Source organism: Neovison vison, chromosome 10 (assembly GCF_020171115.1).
Source record: "Neovison vison isolate M4711 chromosome 10, ASM_NN_V1, whole genome shotgun sequence".
Classification (NCBI taxonomy): domain Eukaryota; kingdom Metazoa; phylum Chordata; class Mammalia; order Carnivora; family Mustelidae; genus Neogale; species Neogale vison.
In genome coordinates this window covers 54,175,459-54,198,396 of record NC_058100.1, presented here as the reverse complement: position 1 = coordinate 54,198,396, position 22,938 = coordinate 54,175,459, and the positions used below count along the sequence as shown (strand labels likewise).

General features: G+C 44.3%; 1 protein-coding gene across 7 annotated transcripts in view; it reads left to right on the top strand.

Moving 5' to 3' along the window:
* The window catches only part of FAM20B (FAM20B glycosaminoglycan xylosylkinase), a 43,060-nt gene extending 20,727 nt beyond the window's left edge, over positions 1-22,333 (top strand). For all 7 annotated transcript variants that reach the window (XM_044267330.1, XM_044267331.1, XM_044267325.1 and 4 more), the window contains 5 exons: positions 1,826-1,935; positions 13,125-13,296; positions 13,645-13,836; positions 15,519-15,578; positions 18,571-22,333. In XM_044267330.1, coding sequence (XP_044123265.1) covers positions 1,826-1,935; positions 13,125-13,296; positions 13,645-13,836; positions 15,519-15,578; positions 18,571-18,802 — 766 coding nt within the window. In that variant the 3' untranslated portion in view covers positions 18,803-22,333. The remainder of the gene's footprint in view (positions 1-1,825; positions 1,936-13,124; positions 13,297-13,644; positions 13,837-15,518; positions 15,579-18,570) is intronic.
* The last annotated feature ends 605 nt before the right edge of the window (positions 22,334-22,938 follow it).

Sequence of the window (22,938 nt, the reverse complement as noted above, 5' to 3'; positions counted from 1 at the left end):
GAGTTAACATATATCCAGGATCTTAGCCGTAGCGTGAAATTTTCAGTAGTGAAAAACTAGTGGCAGTCTAAATATCCAGTGATAATGGAAAAGGTTAAATAAATGTTCACAATACCATGAGTTTTTCACTGCCTCTTTTTAAGACCTAGCGGTAGAGAATTGGGTAAATCTTGTTCCTCACTTAAAGGCCTGCTAGCATCAGTCTTTCCAAGAGCTCATTTGTTTCCTCGTTTTCTTCATTCCCAACCTGCTGTCCTAGTTGACAGACACCAGCAGCACGTGAAGATCGTTTTCCCCTACCGGTACCAATATTTCATATACCAGTATTTCATCCAGCACACGAATTTGTGTTCATCTAAGATATGTAAAGGGGTACCTCATTCTTAGTGATTTTTGGTTTTCCGCAGCCATTATTAGCAAAATTTAACATGTCCGTATCTTTTCACACCACAACACCTATTTGTTAACTTAGAGTGAAGTAGTCTTTGTACAGAAATCACTCCCTTTGATGTTAATTAAATCTACTAATGTTTCAGTTCATGACCTGTGCTCTGGGAGGTCTTGCGTTTCAAAGGGAAACCTCCCTCAGAGTCTGAAAGTTCTTCTCTAGCCAGGCGCCCTACCCCTTTTGTTAAGTGCCACCCCAGCCGGGCTCACCTTCCCCACGACATGGCCCCTCGGCACTGGACTGGCTGCTAGTGGTTGGCCTGATGGTGGTCGGTGGGGAGAAGAAGGACCTCCCCGCTCTCTTTACCAGCCACGGCTCCTGCTCCTTTTCTGCTCTGGGTTGCTGTTTCGCCACATGAGGATTTAACCACTTTGTCTGACCACAGGAGGCTTTCTCGATCTTAATGTTATTTTGACCCATCTGTTGATCTACTTTTGTGGCTTTTAGAAGATTGGGTTTAAGACCATCAGCAGCCCTGAACAATGCATTATTCCTTTATGTAGCTGTTTGGAAAGGTTTTATCATGACATGAGGAAGGGCTCATAATGAGTGAAAAGCAGGATACCCAACTGTTTTTGTATACTCTCAATTGTGTGTCTATACACAAGAATGTGTTTGTGTGTGTTTACATACATGTGTAAAGGGAAAAAATGCTCATATACCAAAATGTCAGTAGTTATTTCTGGGCTGTGCAGTTATGGATGATCTTTATTTTCTTCATCATAACTTTTCTGTGTGGTGCAAATCCTGCCCCCTCCAACGTTTCTTCAGTGAGTGTATTTTGTAGCCAGGAAAATTCATTTTTTAAAAAATGATTTTGTTCAACCATTAGGTTGATCTTTTAGACCATCAGAGAGAAGCATCTTCAAATACATCTGTATTTAGTTGTTCCCTGGGTTTATCTTTTTAGATTAATCTGTATAGTTTTCTGCCAATGTGCTGTTTTATCCAAAGCTTTGAACACATGTATAGGTTTAAGCCTGTTTTTTTAATGCTTTGTTGAAATTTGTTTAAAAGTTTTACTATGAAAAATTTCTAACGAATTAGAATAGTTTAATGAATCCATATACTCATTCCCCAAGTTTAACAGTTGCTCTCATTTTGCTAGGTTTGCCTCACCCTTTTTGCTGAAGTGCATATTAAAATACATTACATACATCTTGATGGCTCAGTCAGTAGAGCATGGGACTTGTGATCTCAGGGTTATGAGTTCAAGCCCCGCACTGGGGGTAGGGATTACTTAAAAAAAAAAAAAAATTAAAACACGTATAAATAGAAATATACATATATATATACCTACCAATCAGCAATATATTTTCTTTATAAAATACACCCCCCAAAGATTTTTCTCTTTTGTTCTTCAACCTCCCAAACCAGGATTCTGGGTTTCCGTCGCGCCCCCTTGGTGGTTGGCAGATTTGTTAATCTACGGACAGAGATCAAGCCCGTTGCCACGGAGCAGCTCTTGAGCACCTTCCTAACCGTAGGTAAGATTATAGAGGACATTTAAATAGGGGAGTAGTTAATAAGTTAAGTGGGACATCATTGAGTAAGCTGGTTTGTGACTTTTAAGAATTGAAGAACTCAAGGGAGTACAAAAACATATTGGGCCACTTGTTTTTAGGCTACTGGGGGATATGGATCCTAACGGTAGGTAGGTGGCCAGAAAGTGAGAGTTTTCCCTGACATGTACTTGGCTGTGTGAAGGTAGGAAGTGAGGTCATTTACTGATCGTGTAAATAGGTAATAACTTTGTTTCCTTCTGTCTGATCTTTTTTTTTTTTTTTTAATGTTTTATTAATTTAAGAGCGAACACAAGCTTGAATGAGGGGGACTGCCCGATGAGCAGGGAGCACGATGCAGGGCTCCGTCCCAGGACCTTGGGATCATGACCTGAGCCAAAGGCAGCGGCTTAACCAACTGAGCCCCCCAGGCGCCTCCTCTTCTGCCTGATCCTAAACTAAATCTCAGACTCAGATTTTGGCCTAAATCCAATACTGTATGTGTATCTTTGACTTGGTAGATTTTTCATATACATGTATTTTCTTGGGAACTGTCTCCTTAGAATTGAGGGAACTATAAGGCAGCTCTGAAAGAGGGTCAGAAATGCCCGTGGAAGGTTGGATCTGGGCCTGGAAGATGACCACTGCCTTCTAACCCACTGTGCATGGACTTGACTCTGGTCCCTGGCCTCTGTGCTCTGTTCTCTCACTCTGAGGTCAGGCATCTGAGCTAACATTCTCACTCCTGTTCTGTTCGTGGGCACGGTGAGAATGGGAAGAAGTCAGAGGTGCTATGGTCTCTTGTCTCAGCCTCATCGTGGTGACATTCTCAATGACACGGTGCTCCGCGTTACAATATGACTGTTGAAACAGACATTGCCAGATGAATTTCACCTTGCTTTGCTAGAATGAATGGATTTATATTTGAAATGAGGTGAAATTGAATATATATTTTTTAAGATTTCATTTATTTATTTGGCAGACAGAGATCACAAGTAATCAGAGAGGCAGGCAGAGAGAGGAGGAAGCAGGCTCCCTGCTGAGCAGAGAGCTCGTTGCGGAGCTCGATCCCAGGACCCTGGGATCATGACCTGAGCCGAAGGCAGAGGCTTTAACCCATTGAGCCACCCAGGTGCCCCTGAAATTGGATATTTAAAGGACTTGTGATGGAGTCATCTTTCAGAATTTAAACCTACAGGGCTAAGGCTTAAGCTGTTCTTACAAATAACCCAAAGTGAACAGTGTCAGTGATTTGTTTCATGTGTTGTCTAATTACTTTTGCTGGTCCAATTCTGTGCTCTGGCAGACATGACTTTCTGATGGATGAGAGGAGGTCAAGAAGAGTAGGCCAGAGCCCCTGCTCTCTGGAGACTCACAGGTTAACTCTCCTACATGGTGCCGAGTGTGGGGGTCGGAGAGGCCAGGATAAAGTTTGTAGAGGAGGCTATTAGCAACTAGACTGAGTATTGAAGAATCAGTAAGAGCTACCCCGGCAGCAAAAGGAAAGGGTATGAGGCAAAATAATAGGAAGTCATCATGGGAACGAGAGCCTAAAAACCTGGAAGTACACAAGACTGGTACCTTTGGGGAATGAGCTTCTGGGTACAACCTGCAGCACAGGGCAGTGTTTGAGTGTGGGCTGCCATCACAAGATATCATGAATGATGTGGCTTCAACAGTAGAGACTTATTCCTGACAGTTCTGGAGGTGGGGTATAGGGTCAGGGTGCCAGCATGCTTGGGTTCTGGTGAGGACCCTCTTCCTGGTTTATAGTCAGCCACTGTCTTGCTATGTCTTGCAGAGAGTCCTTCTTAGAAGGACACTAATCCCAATATGAGTGCTCCCCTCAAAAGTCCCACCTCTAGATACCACCACACTGGGATTAAGGGCTCAACATCTGAATTTGGGGGTATACAAAAATTCAGGCAGATAGAGGGATTGCACTGGAGATAGATTTTAAATAATGAGCTGACCTTAGCACGGTTTTGGGTTTTGTTTTTTTTTTAAAGATTTTATTTATTTATTTGACATACAGAGATCACAAGTAGGCAGAGAGACAGGCAGAGAGAGAGAGAGAGAGAGACTCGGCTCCCCACCAAGCAGAGAGCCTGATGCGGGGCTCAATCCCAGGACCCTGAGATCATGACCTGAGCTGAAGGCAGAGGCTTAACCCACTGAGCCACCCAGGCGCCCCATCAGTTTTTAAAAATTTTAGATAACTTGATATAACAACCAAATTCTGCGTAACCCTTGCAACTTGACAAAGCACTTTCATACGGTTACCTTATGTTGATCCTCTTGACAAGAGTGCAGTGAGTAAGGGAGATTTACCCAGGTGAATCTCAGAAGAGCTGGAGGACTTTCCTGAGTCATGTAGCTACTCTTAGCCAGGATTCAGACCTGGATTTTCAGACTATCTGTATTTCATTTGCTAATACTCTTTTCAACACAATTTTATTTCCCTTCTGTGTGGTGGACTCTGAACTATCTAGAAATGAATGACACCTTCCTGCCCCCAAGGAACTTCATTTGATGGGGAAGCCAGACATGTACAGAGGGCCCATGGTGGCATGGACAGAAAGGGGAGATGTGCAGGTCAGGGTGGTGGTTCCCTGGTGAAGGTGGCGTTTCATCCAGGTCTTAAAGGGAGAGTAGCACTTCCTCAGGGAGGTACAGTGGGAAAGAACGTCCTAGGGGTTGGGACTTTCAACCATTTTTGTATTACAGTCTCTTGGCATGCTGGAGAAGCTTGGGGATCTTTCCTTAGATTAGTGTTTTTTAGGGGCGCCTGGTGGCTCAGTTGGTTGAGCCACTGCCTTCAGCTCAGGTCCTGATCCTGCAGTCCTGGGATCGAGTCCCGCATCGGGCTCCCTGCTCGGTGGGGAATCTGCTCTTCCTCTGACTTCTCCGTTCTCACTCTCTCTCTCAAATAAATAAGTAAAATTAAAAAAAAAAAAAGAAGAATGTTTTTTAGGGGCGCCTGGGTGGTTCAGTGGGTTAAGCCTTTGCCTTCAGTTCAGGTCCTGATCTCAGGGTGCTGAGATCGAGCCCCGCATCAGGCTTTCTGCTCAGCAGGGAGCCTGCTTCCCCCCTCTTCCTGCCTGCCTCTCTGCCTACTTGTGATCTCTGTCTCTGTCAAATAAATAAATAAAATCTTTTTTAAAAAAAAAAAGGATTAGTGTTTTTTGTTTTTGTTTTTTAGATTTTATTTATTTATTTGACAGAGAGAAATCACAAGTAGACAGAGAGGCAGGCAGAGAGAGAGAGAGGGAAGCAGGCTCCCTGCTGAGCAGAGAAGCCGGATGCGGAACTCAATCCCAGGACTCTCAGATCATGACCTGAGCTGAAGGCAGTGGCTTAACCCACTGAGCCACCCAGGTGCCCCAGATTAGTGTTTTTTAAAGGCACACATTTGAATACATAGACTTACAAATGAAATCAATAATATTGAAATCTAGTTTCGTTATCAAAAATTCAAAGCTTGCCGTCTATAAGCTTGTGCTTCATTATTATTTAACACATTAAATAACAGATCTAAAGATTTTATTTATTTATTTGACAGCGAGAAATCACAAGTAGATGGAGAGGCAGGCAGAGAGAGAGAGAGGGAAGCAGGCTCCCCGCTGAGCAGAGAGCCCGATGCGGGACTCGATCCCAGGACCCCGAGATCATGACCCGAGCCGAAGGCAGCGGCTTAACCCACTGAGCCACCCAGGCGCCCTTAAATAACAGATCTAGAAGTGATCCAGTAACTGTCATAATTTCAGACAGTATAAATGATACTTTGCAACAATGATTGATATGATATGAAAAGTCTGTGGTTTCTTCCGGCGAAAGAGTCACAGGTAATGCTAATACCGCCATGGTTTGCTTCCTACTGTCCTAATTGAAGGAACACTAAGTTTCACATAGAAGTTAATGAAAATAAAGGGGCGCCTGGGTGGCTCAGTCAGGTAAGCATCTGACTCTTGGTTTCAGCTCAGGTCATGATCTCAGGGTTGTCGGATTGAGTCCCATATCAGGCCCCATGTTCAGTGAAGAATCAGCTTAAGACTCTCTCTCCTTCTTGCTCTGCCCCTCTCCCCCGGCTCCTGCATGCGCCTGCGTGTGCTCTCTCTTTCTCAACTAAATAAATCTTTAAAATAAAACAGTTGTTAATGAAAATAATGTGACTTTGTTCCCATCCAGTGCACAGGCTCCGGAGTCAAGTCTGCTTCAGGTGGAGGACAGCGTGTAGACAGGGGTGACAAGAAGCATGAGAAGCCTGTGGCAAGCTCAGGGGAGTGAGCTGCAGTGAAGTGAGGCTCGGGGCTGGTGGTCAGGACGGTGTCCAGCGGGCCTCGTGCACCAGGCTTAGAAGTGGAGACCTTTTCCTTAGACACTGGGAGGCCATTAAAAGAGCTGGAGCGTGGGAAAACCAGATTGGAATTTTGGAAAACCAGCCACGGCAGTGTCGTGGAGGCTGCATTGGGACGGGGGTGGGGTGAGAGCTGGGCGCGTGGCGGCCGCCGTACTCCGCGCGTATACAGGGCGAGTCAGAGCTCGAGCACGGACGGCGGGCAGGAAGCGTTAAGAGATGCTCAGCAGTTAGAATGGAATGAATTTGCTGAACATTTGGGCTGAGTGGGACAACTGAGAGAGAAGGAGAAAATTAAGAATGACTCCCAGTTCCTGAATTGGATGACTCAGTGTATTACAAAGCTGTCAGCTGTCTTAGGAATGTATGAAGAGGAGGAAGATCATGAATCAAATTTTGGACATTTTGTTTTCTTGTGTGAAATAACAAGAAAGATATATACCGGTCTCTGCCCCCGGTGCCTGAGGGAGAGCTCAGAAAACCCTGGTAAATTCCTAAGCCTTAAGAGCACGGGGAGTATCTCTTGTTCTAATGAGGAGGCCCTGTGTGGGCTGGTCACCGGACGACAAGCCGTAGCTGGAAGCCTGGAATTCTCAGCTCCCCAGGCCCTCCATTTTCCAGGGAGGGATTGAGAATAGAGTTTATAATAGAGAATAGAGTTTATAATAGTTTATAATAGATCGTGCCTACTGGAGAAAGCCTCCATAAAAATCCCAATAGTATGGGGTTTGGGAGTTTCCAGGTTGGTGAAGCAGGATGTTTCCATGTGCCGCCGGCCAGGCCCCAAACTCCATGAGGACAGAAGCTCATTGGTCTGAGACCTTGCCCTGTGTATGTCTTCACTGGGCTTTTGAAATGTGTCCTCTGCAATACACCTAGTAACCAGTGAGTAAACTGGTTTCCTGAGTCCTGTGAGCCTCCCTGGCCATTTCTTTTTTTATTTGAAGTGTGATTGACATTGAACACTTACATTAGTCTCAGGTGTGCTTCGTAATGACTTGAAATTTTATTTATGGTGAAATGATTACCACAACGTCTGGTTAACATCTGTCATTATATACATAGTTATGGGATTTTTTTTCTTGTGATTAGAACTCTTACGATCTTTTCACATAGCAACTTTCATTATGGTCTACTAACTTAATAGGCGCATTTCTGTACTTCACATCACCGGACTGATTTATCTTCTAACTGGAAGTTTGTGCCTTTTGACCCCTTCACCCATTTCACCCACCTCTGGCAACTACCAGACTTCTCTCTGTATCTAAGAACTTGGTTTTGCATTGGTTTGGGTTTTGGTTTTAGATTCTGCATATAATAAGACTAATATGGTATTTGTCTTTTTCTGACTTGTTTCATTTAGCATAATGCCCTCAAAGTCCATCCATGTTGTTGCAGATGGCAAGATTTCATTCTTTTTATGGCTGAGTCATAGTCCATTGTGCATATATGGCACATCTCACTCACTCATCAGTGGACACTTAGCTTGTTTCCACGGCTTGGCTGTCATAAATGATGCTGCGGTGAACATGGAGGTGCAGATAGGTTTTCGAGTTAAAGTGTTTTCTTTTCTTTTTCTTTCTTTCTTTTTTTTCTTTCGTATATTTAGAAGTAGAGCTGCTGGATCATAATGGGAGTTCCATTTTTTTTAGTTTTTTGAGGAACCTCCATAGCGTTTACCGTACTGTGGTACATACCTTACTATGCCAATTCACATTCCCATCAGTGGTACCCAAGACTTGCCTTTTCTCCACATCCTCTCCAGCACTATTTGTCTGTATGTTTGATGGTATCTTATTGTGGTTTTGATTTGGATTTCTCTGATGACCAGTGATGTGGAACATCTTTTATGCAACTGTTGGCACTTGTATATCTTTGGAAAGATGTGTATTCAGATCTTCTGCCCATTTTTTAATCAGATTGGTTTTTTGCCTTTGAGTTGTAGGAGTTTGTTTTTTTTATACTTTGGGTTCTAGCCTCTTTTCATTTTGTCCATGGTCTCTTTGACTGTGCAGAAGCTTTTTAGCTTGATGAAGTCATACTTGTTCATTTTCGCTTTTGTTGCTTTTGTTCTTGGTATCATATCCAAAAAATCATCACCTCATCACCCAGACTGATGTCGGGGAGTTGACTGCCGGTGTGTCCTAGGAGTTTTATGGTTTCAGGTCTGATGTTCAGGTCTTCAGTCCATTTTGAATTAATGTCTGTCTGTGGTGTAAGATAGTTCTTGTTCTTCTGCATATGACCGTCCAGTGTTCCCAACAGCATTTACTAAAGAGACTGTCCTTTCCCCATCGTATATTCTTCTGCCCTAGCAAATCAAACCCCAAGATGGGGCTCATGGACCCCTGATATATAAGCCAGTCAGAAGCGTGGGTGACAACCCAGGCTTACAGCTGGCCTCTGAAGTGGGGCATAGTCTCGTGGGACTGAGCTTTCAACCCTTCCTCTGGGTAGACAGTGTCAGTGTTGAGTAGAATGGTAGGGTGCCCAGCTGGAGTCGCAGAATGCAGTTCTCCACAGTGAAATTGGGTACAGGGTCTTACCATGACAAGAGCATCCAGAAGTGAATGGTGACGAGTCATTTAGGGGCTTTAGACAGTCTGCAACTTAGGAGAGAAGTCTGGGCTGGAGGGTTAGATTTGGTTATTAGAGGTGGTAATTCATCCAAGAAGAGCACAGAGACCAGGGTGATCAGAAAGCCAGTTATAAAAGTTAAAAAATCCAGGAAATGAGAAAAGATTCAGAGCCTAGGCAAATTAGATATTGAAGTCTGGAAAGAGATTGGAGTGAGATTATTAAGAATAAATAGCCGGCATTGACTGGTCTCTGACACTGTGTCGGGCTTTGTGCTGAGCATTCATTCCTGTGGATTATCTTACCCCTCACAACCAGTGGTAGGGGACTGATACCCATTTTACAGAGAAAGCTTAGCAAGTTAGGATCACGTGCCCAAAGTCTTATGTCTAATGACTGGGGAAGGTCCATATTTTAACCCCAGAAACCTGATCCTGCTTCTGACTCAACCATCACACATTCTCCGTTCACTTATTGAAGGGTCTTACCAGTCTCAGGAGTTCGGATTTTGTCATGTGGGCGCAGGTTTCCTGCACCCAGCAGGGTTTTGGTTTGTTTTCTAACTGCTTTTTGAATCAGTAATACATTCACCTAACTCAAAATTTTTAAAAATTATTAGAAAGATTGCAGTGCAAAGTTTTCCTTTCTCCCTCCGTTCCCTCCTTCCTCCCAGTGGTCATCTCTATTGGTAATTTCTTTGTCCTTTTGGTACGAAATAGGAATATATATTTTTATTTAACTGCCATTCTGTGAAACATATGTCACAATTTGCGTACTTCTGCATCTTGTTCTTTCACCTAATCTTTTACCTAACAGATCTTGGAAATCTATCATCACAGGAAGAGCGTCTTCATTCTTCTGTTGTGTCACCAGCTGCAAAATGCTGCGTCGTATGGCTCTACCGTAGTTCATCTCACCAGACCTTTATTGCACATACCAGTGCCGATCCTTTCTTTACAACCAGTGTTGCCCAGAATTAATGTGAACATATGTTACTTCAGACAGGATCACATATATCCAGAAGTGAAAGCGCTGGGTCAGAGGGCATATGTGTTTTTCCATGAATGTTCAACCAGTTCATGTTGCCAGTGGTGACGTGGGAGAATGCCTCTGTTCCGCCAGCAGCATCAACGGTGTGTTTCCAGACTGGCTTTTGTCTGTTTCACATGTAACAGCTTTTTATTTAAGAGCCCTTTGTATTTTTCTTTTACCTGTCTTTGTGTATCCTTTGTTCATTTTCAGCTCTGCCTCTGGTCTTCTCAAGGTATAGGAGCTCATACACAGGGAGAATAGTCCTTTGTTATATAAATATTTTTCCCCAGGTCTTTAATTTCTTTTGACTTTGCTAATGGTATTTTTTCTTTTCTTTCTTTTTTTTTTTGCCTTACAGACATTTTTGTTTATTTTTAATGTAATCCATCTTTTCTTAAGAGACTTCCTGATTGTGAATCATAGCTTTGCTCACTCAGAGATTATGGAAGAATTTCACCTTTTTTTATTTTGACTACTTTTATAGTTTTATTTTTCACATTAAGTTTTTGACATAGTTTTAGAATTTATCCTAGTATGTGGGATGAAGTATGGCTCTAACTGGTTGGGGATTTTTTTCCCACTGAAATAAATTTTTGTTTCTATGTGTTCTATGTCTTTTAGTTTTTGGGTTTTCTGTTCTCTTATCTGTTACTGAGTTGATCTATGTTTTGATACCTGGTAAGATTAGTCCCCTCTCTCTGCTATTTAAGAGTTTGCTAGCAGTTCTTTCTTGTTCCTTGTAACCTTAGAAATCATCTTTAAGAAAAATGACAGGGAGAAAAAAAATAATAAAAATAAATTAATTGGAAAAAAAAAATCTTATTCAGGGGCATCTGGGTGGCTCAGTCGGTTAAGTGTCTTCCTTCAGCTCAGGTCCTCATCTCAGGGTCCTGGGATCAAGCCCCACGTCAGGTTCCCTACCCTTTAAAAGATCTATTGCTGTTTTTGCTGGGGTCAAATTAAATTTATAAGTTTATATTTTTATAATTATGAACATAATGTAAGTGGTATATTGTTCCATTAGTTAAATTTTCTTTACCTAAAAACGTTTTTAAGATGGAAGAGTGACAGAATCAGCTTTGCGGTTGGGTGTGGAGTGTGTGCTGTGCTGGGGTTAGAAATACTTAGAGGCTTGAGGGCTGCTTGTCTCTTCAGGGACACGTGTGTGAGAACAGAACAGTCATTAAGGAGTATGTGAGGGGGTTATAGGTAGGAAATCTGTTCTTTTGATGGCTATATTTAATAGGTATGGAGTGCCAAAAAAGCATTACTTAAGCTTTTTCAGTTGTTTTTGTTTTTTAAACTTTTTATTTTGAGATAATTTTGGATTTATATAAAAGTTGCAGGGACGGTTCAGAGTCCCCCAGATTCCTTAACTGTTAACACTTTCGGACTGTTAACACAATTGAGAACAGTGTGCGACATGAATGCTCCTCACACAGGTGTGGGAAGACGTCAGTACCCCCAACCACCAGGGCCCACACCTCCACACCCACATCCAGTCATCAGCAGCAAGAGACCGACCTCGCACAATGCAGCCCCGCATCGAACCCACGGGCCCTACAGTGCAGATTTTGCCACTTGTCCCTGTAACGCCCTGTAGAAGTCCAGAACTCAGTCTAGGATCACATGTTGTGTTCGTAGTCATGTCGTTTTAGTCTCTGTCCATCTGGAACAATTCCTCACTTTCCTTATTTTTTCATGACCTTGACATTCGTAAGAGCACAAGTTGGTTACTTTATAGAGTATGCCTTTATTTGAGTGTGTCTGACGTTTGCTCGTGACTTACCCGTGCCGGCAGGAACACCAGAGAAGTGCTCTTGTGCCCTTCTTGGCATGTCCTGTCAGGAGGCACGCGGTGGGGGTTTGCTGCTGTGGCCCGTTACTGGTGATGTTAACTTGTATCCCTTGATTAAGATGGTAAGTCTCTGTAAGGTTTCTCTAGTGTCCAGTTAGTATTTTAACGGGATACTTTGGAATGATATAGTCTAGAACTATGTAAATATTACACCTGCATCAAGCCTTTACCCACCAGTTTTAGCATTCGTTGATGACTTTTGCCTGGATCAATTGCTACTGTGATAGTTGTCCAATAGTTACTTGCTAGTTTTTCATTCCTTCTAGACTTAATAGTCACCAGTCTATTAAAGGGTAGAACTCTCCCCGTGTGACCCACATTTATGTAGTTATTTGTTTGTTTATATCACTATGAACTCTCAGACTCTTAATTGAGTCAGAGTTATGATTTGCTGTTATTTATTTTGATGCTCACACTGTCCCAGGAACTCCTACACACTGTCTTGTAGATCCTTTGGAATGTTCCTGTCATTCTCTGAGTGCTTCTTTACCCTGGCATAGCAGTAAGACCCTTTCTCTGCTCCAGCCCTAGAGTCACCAGTTTCTCCAAGGAGCCCTAGGTCCCTTTAATACAGTAGTAAAATGATATTTAGAAATTAATATGTGAGTGCTGGGTGTTTACTGCCTTTTTTTTTTTTACTGGTTGTCATTGCTTCCAGGCTCTCTTGAGGGACAGAGGGAGGAAAGCTGTATACACACACACACACACACACATATCTGTCTTTTTCTGTATCTCTTTTCCAACCAATAGCTGCAGTCCAATTCTAATTCAACACCACAAGATTTATTCTGGCTTTCTGCCTTTCTGTGTGTTAATCTTCTCCCTCTGTGAGAAACCTGGTTTCCATTATCCTCAGTGTATTTCTTTATTTGCTTGGCACCCCGCCCCCAGTACCCACACTCCCAGCCCGGAGCCTGTCCCTGGATGGGCCCACTCTTCCCTCCCCTGGGTGCTCTGGCCAAAGTGTCGGCCCTGACAGAAGAGGAGGGGCATGACTTTCCTTAGAGTGAGTTCAGACGAGATCGGGCGCATTCAGGTTGGTATGGCCTTAGACTTTAGAGTGAGTTCAGAAAGATAGTGGTGATGCCGCTTGACTCCTGGGAGAGGGACTGGGTGGTGGGGCCCCAAGGGCAAGGAGACTTTTATATACATCCTTCCCTGCCCTTTGACTTTTTTTTCACTGTATGCTTTTTTATAACATGTACAGAAAATAAATAAATGTTCAGATATCATTCAGGATCATTGTTTTTGCAGGTTCTATTCACTTAGCTGCTCCCTTCTACATTGTTGGGGGAATTTGGAATTTTCCTTTTTTCCCTTAAGTGTTTTTGGCTCCTTTCTGTCCCGTAGGAAATAACACTTGTTTCTATGGGAAGTGTTATTACTGCCGAGAAACAGAGCCAGCTTGTGCTGATGGAGACACGATGGAGGGATCTGTCACGCTTTGGCTTCCAGATGTGTGGCCTCTGCAGAAACACCGACACCCGTGGGGCAGGACATACCGCGAGGGCAAACTGGCCAGGTGAGTGCTCCCATGAACCCCCAGTTTGTTCTGTCCCAGGAGGCGGGTCTGGGAGCAAACCTGCCAGGCAAGGACATCTTTTCTCTATGTTGTAAACAGGCCCAGCTACAGAGACACCAGTGCGGCTCCCTGGGTTATATGTCTGACTCTTGATTTCGGCTCAGGTTGTAGTCTCAGCGTCGTGAGATCAATTCCCACGTGGGGCTCCGTGCTGGGCACAGAGTCTGCTGGAGATTCGCTCTTTCCCTCTGCCCCTGCCCCACACTTGCGTTCTCTCTCTCTCAAAACAAGACAGAGCCGGGTACAGTGCTGGCACTCTATAATGCTGGGGGTGCTCCTTGCCTCCAGGTGGGAGTACGACGAGAGCTACTGTGATGCTGTCAAGAAAACGTCCCCCTATGACTCGGGCCCCCGCCTCTTGGACATCATTGACACCGCTGTCTTTGATTACCTGATCGGCAACGCGGACCGCCATCACTATGAGAGTTTTCAAGATGACGAAGGTGCCAGTATGCTCATCCTTCTCGATAATGCCAAAAGGTAGGACCATAGGACCATCCTTGTCAGTTAGGGCTTTCTGTGTATACAAGAAGGACATTTTCTAGGACATCCCGGGAAATGTCTAGGATACAGTGGATGGAAGGTGTCCTTCCCATTTCTGGTCAGGGTCTTTGCTTTTGGCACCCGTCCTTCCATCTTGCTCAGGGTTCGTACTCCCTCTGCCCTCAGGGTTCTGAGGACTTTAAATAATGGAAAAGTGGGCTTTTTTCCCCCAGGAGTCTAACACTGACTCTCAACACAGACAGCTGGATGCCAAGGTCTTTGATGTGTCACTACCTCTGTCATTCTTCCTTGACTATGGTGTCTAGAGTCTTGAGAAATACATATTTAATAGAACATGAAATTTAATTCCTGTTAAATTGAGTCTGTCCAAAGGTTCATGTAGTTTAAATATCAGTTTGATAGGATGTTTTGCTATATTTATGGCAGTCTAGACTTTTTGTGATCGTAAGAAGAGTAGTTCCTTCTTATACATAAAAACAAGTTACTTTTATCTTGACTAAGACAGTCTTATTTATTTTGAATAAATGGATGGTCCTTAATTTTTTTAGCATGGGCTCTCTGAAGAGCATATTATTTTTTATTGTGCCCCCTGCATTCTCCATGGTGCCTGATTCAGTATTTCATTCACAGAATTTCATTTCAGAATTTCATGCAGTTACATTTAATAAGTGCTAAATGGAACACTTCCTTGGAGCCCAGAATCGTCCAGGCTCTAGGTCGTTGGTCAACGTGGGTCAGTCCCACGTTGGTGCTGAGACTCACCTGAGACCCAGGGGTCCTCAGCGAAGAACGCCCAAGGGGCGCTTGCTGGTGGCACCCTGTGTTACCCCGAGCCCCGGGGCCTCATGCTTCGTGAAGGGGGCTGCCACCTGCAGAGCGCGGTAGAGGCCAGTGCTACATGCATTCCTGAAAATTTGTCTGGTTTATACAAATGATCTTTGTGTGTTTGTTTAAATGATTGTGTGTGCTGTGGAAATAGTTGCCTTAGCTGTTAATTATTGGAGGGCTGCACTGTGCTCAGAGCTCCCAGACCTTCCAGCTAAGGCTGAGCTTCCAGGAGAGAAGATTGAGTTTTTCCAGAACCACTTCTCGTGTACCTCTGAATTATTGCTGAACTCATTTTTACAGATGCTTTGAATCACCGTTTTCTCAGCCTCCGTGAGCTGCTTGTCCTGTTTGAATCTGGCCATATACTTACTTGTAGGGAAAGGATAATCCTGCTCTTTTCTGATTGGTGATTTCGAGGTAGAACAACCTGTTACAAGTGATGACCATCTGTGTGTTAGTGGAAACTGTGGGCATAGCCTTTTCCCCCCTGTGCCTGTAAAACCTCCAGGGGTTCGGGTCCTCCCTGTGGCCCGTGGGCTCCACACCATGTGCCATGGTTCTGCTTCAGCACCGTGCCATAGCCAGTGGGACACAGGAGGCTTGTACATGAGGACATTTGTTGTTTGATGCTGCAGTACAGACTGTTAGGAATCCTGTGTCAGATTGGTCACGCCCTGTTTATTTTTAATTTAAGTGATCTGAGCTGTGGGAGCATGAAATTATCTAGGATCACATTTGGGTCGTCTTAGAGAATTTGCTCGCGCTTTGATGCTAAGAAGGCAACTGGAGCCACTAAGTAATTCACTAAGTTTTTTAATCTTAATTTTCAGCTTTGGGAACCCATCGCTGGATGAGAGAAGCATTCTTGCCCCCCTCTATCAGTGTTGCATGTAAGTTCCTCACAGCAAATACATTGGCCTGTGTCATCTTTCTTTCCAGGGTCACCTAACAGTACATCCGTTTTCCAGGCCTTAAAACTTTCTACAACCTGAGCAAATGCTTCTCACGCTTTTCCAGGCCAGAACCCCTGGAGCTCAAAAGTCATTTCAAATTTTGTATGAATAGAAATTTTCAGTCTATTCAATACATATTCGTGTTTGTTTTAATATCGGGATACGGGCCTCTCCCCACCAGGACTCTAGTACAGTCTGCATCCCTGGCCCCTGTACCACGTTCACCCTGGGGTTTGAAGTCCTCTCACTGCCCACCACAGATCACCTGTGGTTTGCAGATCTCGGTCTGAACGTGTGTAAGCCAAAGGTAACTTTTTCAGAGGCATTTAGCCTTGTATTTTTTTTAAAGTCTGTGTTCGAGAACAAAGAAATTAGAAGGTAAATCAAAATGAGATAAAAGAGCGGGCTCTAAGGAGCTCCTTTTCGAAGCATTATGGCTGGTATCAGTTTGAAGGGGAGCCTTAAGAATCTGCTGGGTTGCACGTTGCAGAGCCACACAGAAAAAAGAACGTGGGAGCACCGTGTCCTACTTCGAGTTCACCGCCTGAGACCCTCAGATCCCATCCAACTGCCCCTCATCACAGCCAGGCTATTTCTCTGGCCTCTGTTTTTAGTAGCAGCAGTACGATATTCCACAGGATGTGTTGCCCTAAGAGCCCCTTAATTGTTTTCATCAATAGGAGGCAGTAGTATGGCCAGTCAAAAACCACATACATCTATGAAGGAAGATGTTTTTGTAATAATAGTATTATCTGTCTGATCCAGTCAGAAGCTAGAAAAGACACAGTAGGTTAAATGGGAAAGTTTAAGCTGGTACAGCCACTCTGGAAAACAGTAGAGAGGTTCCTCAGAAAGTTGAAAATACCCTGTGCCTAACAATTGCACTAGTGGGTATCTACCCCAAAGGTACAAATGTAGTGATCCGAAGGGGCACCTGTACCCCAGTGTTTATAGCATCAGTGTCCACCATAGCCAAACTACGAGAGCCCAGATGTCTATCAGCAGATGAATGGATAAAGAAGATGTGTATATCTACAGTGGAATACTATGCAGCCATCAAAAATGAAATTTTGCCATTTGCAGTAATATGGATGGAACTAGATGGTATTATGCTAAGTGAAATAAGTCAATCAAAGACAATTATATGATCTCACTGATATGTGGAATTTGAGAAACAAGGTAGAGGATCATAAGGGAAGAGAGGCAAAAATGAAACAAGATGAAACCAGAGAGGGAGACAAACCATAAGAGACTCTTAATCTCAGGAAACAAACTGAGGGCTGCTGGAGTGAAGGGGGTCGGATGGATGGGGTGTCTGGGTGATGGACTTTGGGGAGGGTATGTGCTATGGTGAGTACATGAATTGTGTAAGACCATTGATAAATCACAGACCTGAAACAAAAAATACAAACAAAAAAAAACAAAAAGTACCCCTGAAACAAAAAATATATTATATGTTAATAAAAATTTTTAAAAAATAAATTCAAAAAAATAAATGGGAAAGTTTATATAAAGAAGCTCTGATACAAGTATAACTATAAAAGAAAGCTTTGTAGGACTGAGAGAGGGTACCCAAGGAAGGACAAACTTGGAAGGGAACCTTGTCACCAAGGCTAGGGTGTGGACCTCCATGGAGAAGGATAGTTCAGTTCATGGGATAGCAGAGAAGTTGGCTAGTTTTGCAGGCCCTGCACAAGCAGGAAGCAGCCCTCTGGGATGCACATTCAGGCAGTGACTTGCATTGGGATCAGGGCAACAGAGGGAGGGACAGCTCAGGAGAAACCGCCTCGGTCACAGGCAGGGCACATGTGAGGGCCTGTCTTCGGGGCTCGGGTTTCCATGTCAAGAGAGCCTACTCGTTCTGGCAGTGTCGACCAGGGCAGAGCACCGTTTGATGACCTGCTCTCCCTAACTATCGACCCACCTGTGCAGTAGCCTGAGGTGTCTGCACTTCCCTCCAGTGACCGCTTCGGAGAAAGCTGGACTGGAGAGATGCTTGCAGGAATTCTCTGCATCATAGCAGGGCGTGCATCTCTGGAGGACGGGTGTGGGACTGAGAGGCAGACAAGTGAGGCCTTAGTTACACAGGGGAGGCTCTGATGCTGGGGGCGCTTGTCATGGACTTGAGAATAGTAAAATCGTACCGCCTCTGTGCCTGTCTGCCCCTTCTGTGCTTTGTCCAAAGGTCGCTCTTCCTTTGTAAGTAGATGCGGACCCAGCTGCCTCTTGCAGAGTCGGACCTCTATGCCTACCTCGTAATCCTCACATTACCCACAGGAAGTGGGTAGGATTGTAATATTGATATTGCTGTTTAATTATAATATTGCTGGTAGGAATTTTTTACATTCAGAAGCATGGAAAGAAGAGAGTTAAAACTACCTACTAAGATATAAAGCTAACTCCTATTAACATCATAGTGACTTCGTTCTAACCGTGTGTGTATGTCTAGCTATATATGTGTGTGTGTGTGTACATACACACACATTCTCTTTTCCCATAGATTTGGAGTAAAACTTTTTTCCCACCAACTTTTTCCCCCCACCCAGTATTATATCATGGGTATTTTTCAAGCCATTAAATTTCCCAGAACTGTTATTAATGGCTGCATGGTATTCCCTTGAATGGGTAAGCCATGCCTTTAACTGTTTCTGAGTAGATGAACATTCGTATTGTTTCACATTTTTCCTGTTACAAATTTAGTTGCACATTGGAGTGAACATTGATAAATCTTTACATATACCTCTAATTAATTACCTAGAAAAAAAATCTCAAAATGTGGTAATGTAGAGGTCCTTTAGAAACAGATTTTTTTTCCTTAGTTGAAACGTCTTACATAATTATTTCTTGACTTTTGCCCACCGAGCAGGCTTTAAACTCCTCTTGACAGTAAGAGGTTTCACGTCATCTCCCTTACAACTCTCTCTTCCAGCATTCGGGTGTCCACCTGGAACAGACTGAACTACCTGAAGAACGGCGTGCTGAAGTCTGCCTTAAAGTCGGCCATGGCCCACGACCCCATCGCCCCCGTGCTGTCTGAACCCCACCTGGACGCCGCCGAGCAGCGGCTCCTGAGCGTGCTGGCCACGGTGAAGCAGTGCACTGACCAGTTCGGGGCGGACACCGTGCTGGTGGAGGACAGGATGCCTCTCGCCCACTTGTAATCCGCTCCACAGAATAAGCGAGACTCCTTTTTACAAAGCTAGAGAAACAGCACAATCACTTCCGAACGGGATGAGGGGGATTGGAGACGGCCGGCAGCAAGCTCTGGTGACGGGGGGCAGGGTGGCCTTGGATGCCTCTGGCGACTTCTGTAGGAGAAACGAAAGCAAAGACGACAGGTTTCAGACCACGGGAGCACTCCCGCCGACCCCCCGACTTCCCGGCGGCGGGCCTCCTGGTTGGTCGGTCCTCACTCGCATGCCACGGGACAGATAGAGGGGGGACGTGTGGAGCGGTGAATGCTGGGCCTGGTTCTGGAGTGTGTGGTTTGAGTTCATCCTTAGAATCCTATCTCCACCCCGATGGAGTTTTCTGAAAACCCTTGGCCATCTCTGGAGTCCTTTTCGCACCAGGACCGATCCGGCTGGGAATTTGACCGCCTCCTGCGGAGTGGCAGCCGAGGAAACCGGGCCTCTTAAGCCCGATAGCATGCTCTGTGGGCAGGGATACGTGTTCAGGATTGATTTAGCGGGAACGACAACAGCAGGAAGGATGCTTGGGCTTTTAAGCGATTGGCTGATAGTGCTTTCCGTGAGCTCTTAGAGGAGGGAGGAAGAGACGGCACTGGAAGCGGGGAGGCCCCCCAGTATTTGAGCTCCACGAGTGTAGAGAAGCAAACAGGATTTGAACCTCAGTGGATCTGTGTGCTCACAGTGGTATCCCAGTTAGCCCCCAAATTGTCCAAGCAGGATGCTCTCATGGAGACTTCTTTTTCCCTTTGCCCAAAGCAGGCAAATCCTTTCTGAATTAACAAAGCAAACTGAGCTAACACCTTGATGAGAGTTAAGTTGCCTACGATCCCCGCCATCCCAATTTCCCATCTGAAATGATTTCCACCTCAGCCTTTAAGGCATTCGGTCACTGAAGCTGCTGTTCCCAAGAGATTGGCAGTTCCTGTCTGTGCCTTTCTCATGGGAAGAGCCAGCTCCCGCGCTCAGCCGGCCACGCGTTCTGCTGGCGGCCGGACCAGTCTTGTGACGTGGGCCATGCCGATGACTGGGAACAAAGAGTTGAAGCTCTCTGAGCCTCAAAACGAAGGAGGTTACCAGGAAGAGCCTTAAGATTTTGGTTTATGTCAAGCCCTGATTTCTTCGTTTAATTTCATCGGGTGTTCCGAACCGGTGGTGGAGCACCGCTGTCCCTGTCCCGGTAGTGACAGAAGGCCAGGCTCAGCTTGGTCTGTGTTCCTGCAGAGCCTCCCAGACCTGTGAGCCGTTGCATCCTGTCTAGGGGCCGGTCCAGCCTTGTGCTTCTGTCAGGCAGAGGCTGCTGTTTCAACGGTGTGAAGGAGCAAATGCCGTGCCAGCCCTGGAGACCAGTGTGGGGCAGCTGGCCTTTCAAAACCAGCTTAGGATCGAGGTCCTTGTTTTCTTGCATTGAAAGGCAGCTGGGCAGCCTGTAACTGTTAACAACAGCCTGAGGTCAGGATGCTTTTGTACTTTGTAAGTATGTTTGGAGACATCCACAAGAATGGGTTGAGTTCTAAAAGAAGGTATTGAGTCTAAGGAGCCAGGTGTTAGCACAAAACACTGAAACGGTGTTAACCAGAAGGAGGCCTTAGATTTCAGTTGTAGGACCATTATCGTGTGCATCGAGCAGGATTCATAGCTGAGCTGGAGAAGATCATGGATGGTGCTCAAGGAGCTGGCTGGAGGGAGATAGTGGGAGACAGTGGGCTCGCCTGGGTTTATGTTGGTGCAACCAAATGATGGCCCAGTGTCCTTGCAGACACATGGTACCTGTTGTGTGGCGCAGTGGAATGGGTAAGACTTGTTCTCCAACTGGGAGCTTGCTTCCTAATGTTGAAAGCAGAAGATATTGCTAAGGAAACAAGCAGGAAGGAATATCCCATCCTTTTTTCAAAACATGGCAGAAAATGTATGAGTTCATTCTGTTTCCTGCTGTTAAAAAATTCATGATCTTAAGAGGTGTTCAGATCTATCATGTTTAACGTCGTTTACTAATAGGGTGATGTCACAGGACTCTTGGAACATAGATTTATGTTCTAATCAGGATTGGATTAAGCTAATCTTAGAGAAAACCAACCAAAAGCTTATAGCCCTGAAAGTCACAAAAACCAAATTCTGTTGGAGAAACAGAGGCTGATACCTTTTTTTAATTTTTTTTTAAGTTTTGTCACTGTGTCCTCTTTGTGGTTTCTTTAGCACCGTTAGACCAGTCACTAGAAGTGGTCTTGGTCAGTCCTAGGTTGGGTGTGCCTAGTCAACATCTAAAGGTAGAAGTGGATACATTTTAATACTATCAAACTAGGAAAATCAGAACTGAATGCCATTTCCTTAACTCCTCCCACTTCCTAAATACGTCTATTGCAGAGTTTGAATGGGGAAATATGGGTATAGAAGTTTTATTCTAAATTGTTCTTTAATATGAGGCTCTATTGTGGGTTTGGGTGTAAATAATTTTCTGTGCAAAACAAATTAATAGGATCTGTGATTTGCTCAGAGTATTGTTCTTTAATATATTAATAAGGCATTTCTCCCTGTTGCACTCAGGACTAATATATCAAATGAAATTTAAGGAGGAAATGGAAGAATTCAGGTACATCTATTGCATATTATTTGGGGAAGGATGAATCCTGTACATGTCAATTTTTTAGTGTCTCCTGAACAGTAAGTTCTTCCAAGGAAATTCATCTTTTCTTTTCCTTAAAAAAAAAAGGAAAAAAGACTTTTGGCTTTCCCTTCCTATCCCCTATATTCCTTCAGCGTCCATTCGCAATGGTCCCTGTCTTATTTGACTGTAAGTGACCACACCTCACTGGCGATAAAAACCACGTCTGTCAGTGAGCTGTCCTGTAGGAGTGATCTTTTGAGCTTGAGCTTCAGGAAACATGAGTAAAGGCATATTATGTATATAGTTGTATCTGTATTGTAGCAAGAGAAAAAAACGTATTTATTTTGACACAGGGAAACACTGACTTATGTTGCTGAAGAACTTGAAGCTAGTGAATGGGTCTCTCCTCAGTCTCTGCGAATGGCTCTGAAGTCACAGAGAGACCATTCAGCCGGCATCTTCTGGGCACCTCTGGAGAGCTGGCTGTGGCCAGGCACACGCAGGAGCCAGACAGACCTGACTTCGTGAAACCTATCGTCCAGGGGAAGACCAGTTTCTCTCCCTTCAGTGCATCCAGCCTGGGTTGACAAGGCAGGGGCTGGTTACTCCACTGCCACAGGTTTTTAAGGAACTAAGGTGTTACTCACAAATACAAAGTGTAAGGGGGGGAGCTGGGAGTAACTTACTGGGAAGCTAATTTAGTTTGCTCAAAAGGGAGGTGTAGGAACCGCTACCCTCGATTTTGATCTGCCAAGATTTCCTCTCAGAGCTGTCACACAACAGGAGGTTGGGCTTGGTAAGACACCAAACAGGACAGATATGCACCCAAGTTTCTAATGTGTTCTATGGGTTTCAATTCTGAAAAAGAAGAAAAAAGTGAATAAAGATTTTAATAAGTATCGATGTATCATCTTTTCCTCTTATTCCTTTTTTTCCCTTCTTTGAAGCTATTTTCAGTGTTCTCTTTTCCAGCTTCCTGTCTGTTTCGTTAGGGGACAGAAAAAGACTCCTGCACCCGCTTAAACCTCCATAGGGACTGTTTCATGGTATCTGATGAGTAAGACCTTTGCACTTAGTCACTAGCCTCCAAAAGGCTAATCCCAGGTTGTGACTCTACCAGAAGTTTCCATTGGATAATTCTTAGGTTCTTTTTGTATACTTACTTGTTCAGCCCATTCCTGCAGCTTCTTTAGAAGTAAAGCATTACAAATCTTAATTTAGCCCAGTACTGTACAGATGTGGAAGAGACCAAGGACCTGATTATTATTCTTCGGACAGCCAGTTTCTTAACTTTTGAAATAGAAATCCAGCATCATAAACCCCAACTAGACAATGAAGCAGACTTTCTTGAGTTTTTACTTGGTTTGTCGCATTTTTGTTTGTGCCACCTTTTGTCCCGTGAACTTGAATACTGGTGGGAGGCTGCAGCCTTGTGTTCTTCAGTGATCTTTTTAAGATACAATTCAGGCTTTGTTTGCTTTTCAAGCATATCAGAAGGACTGGT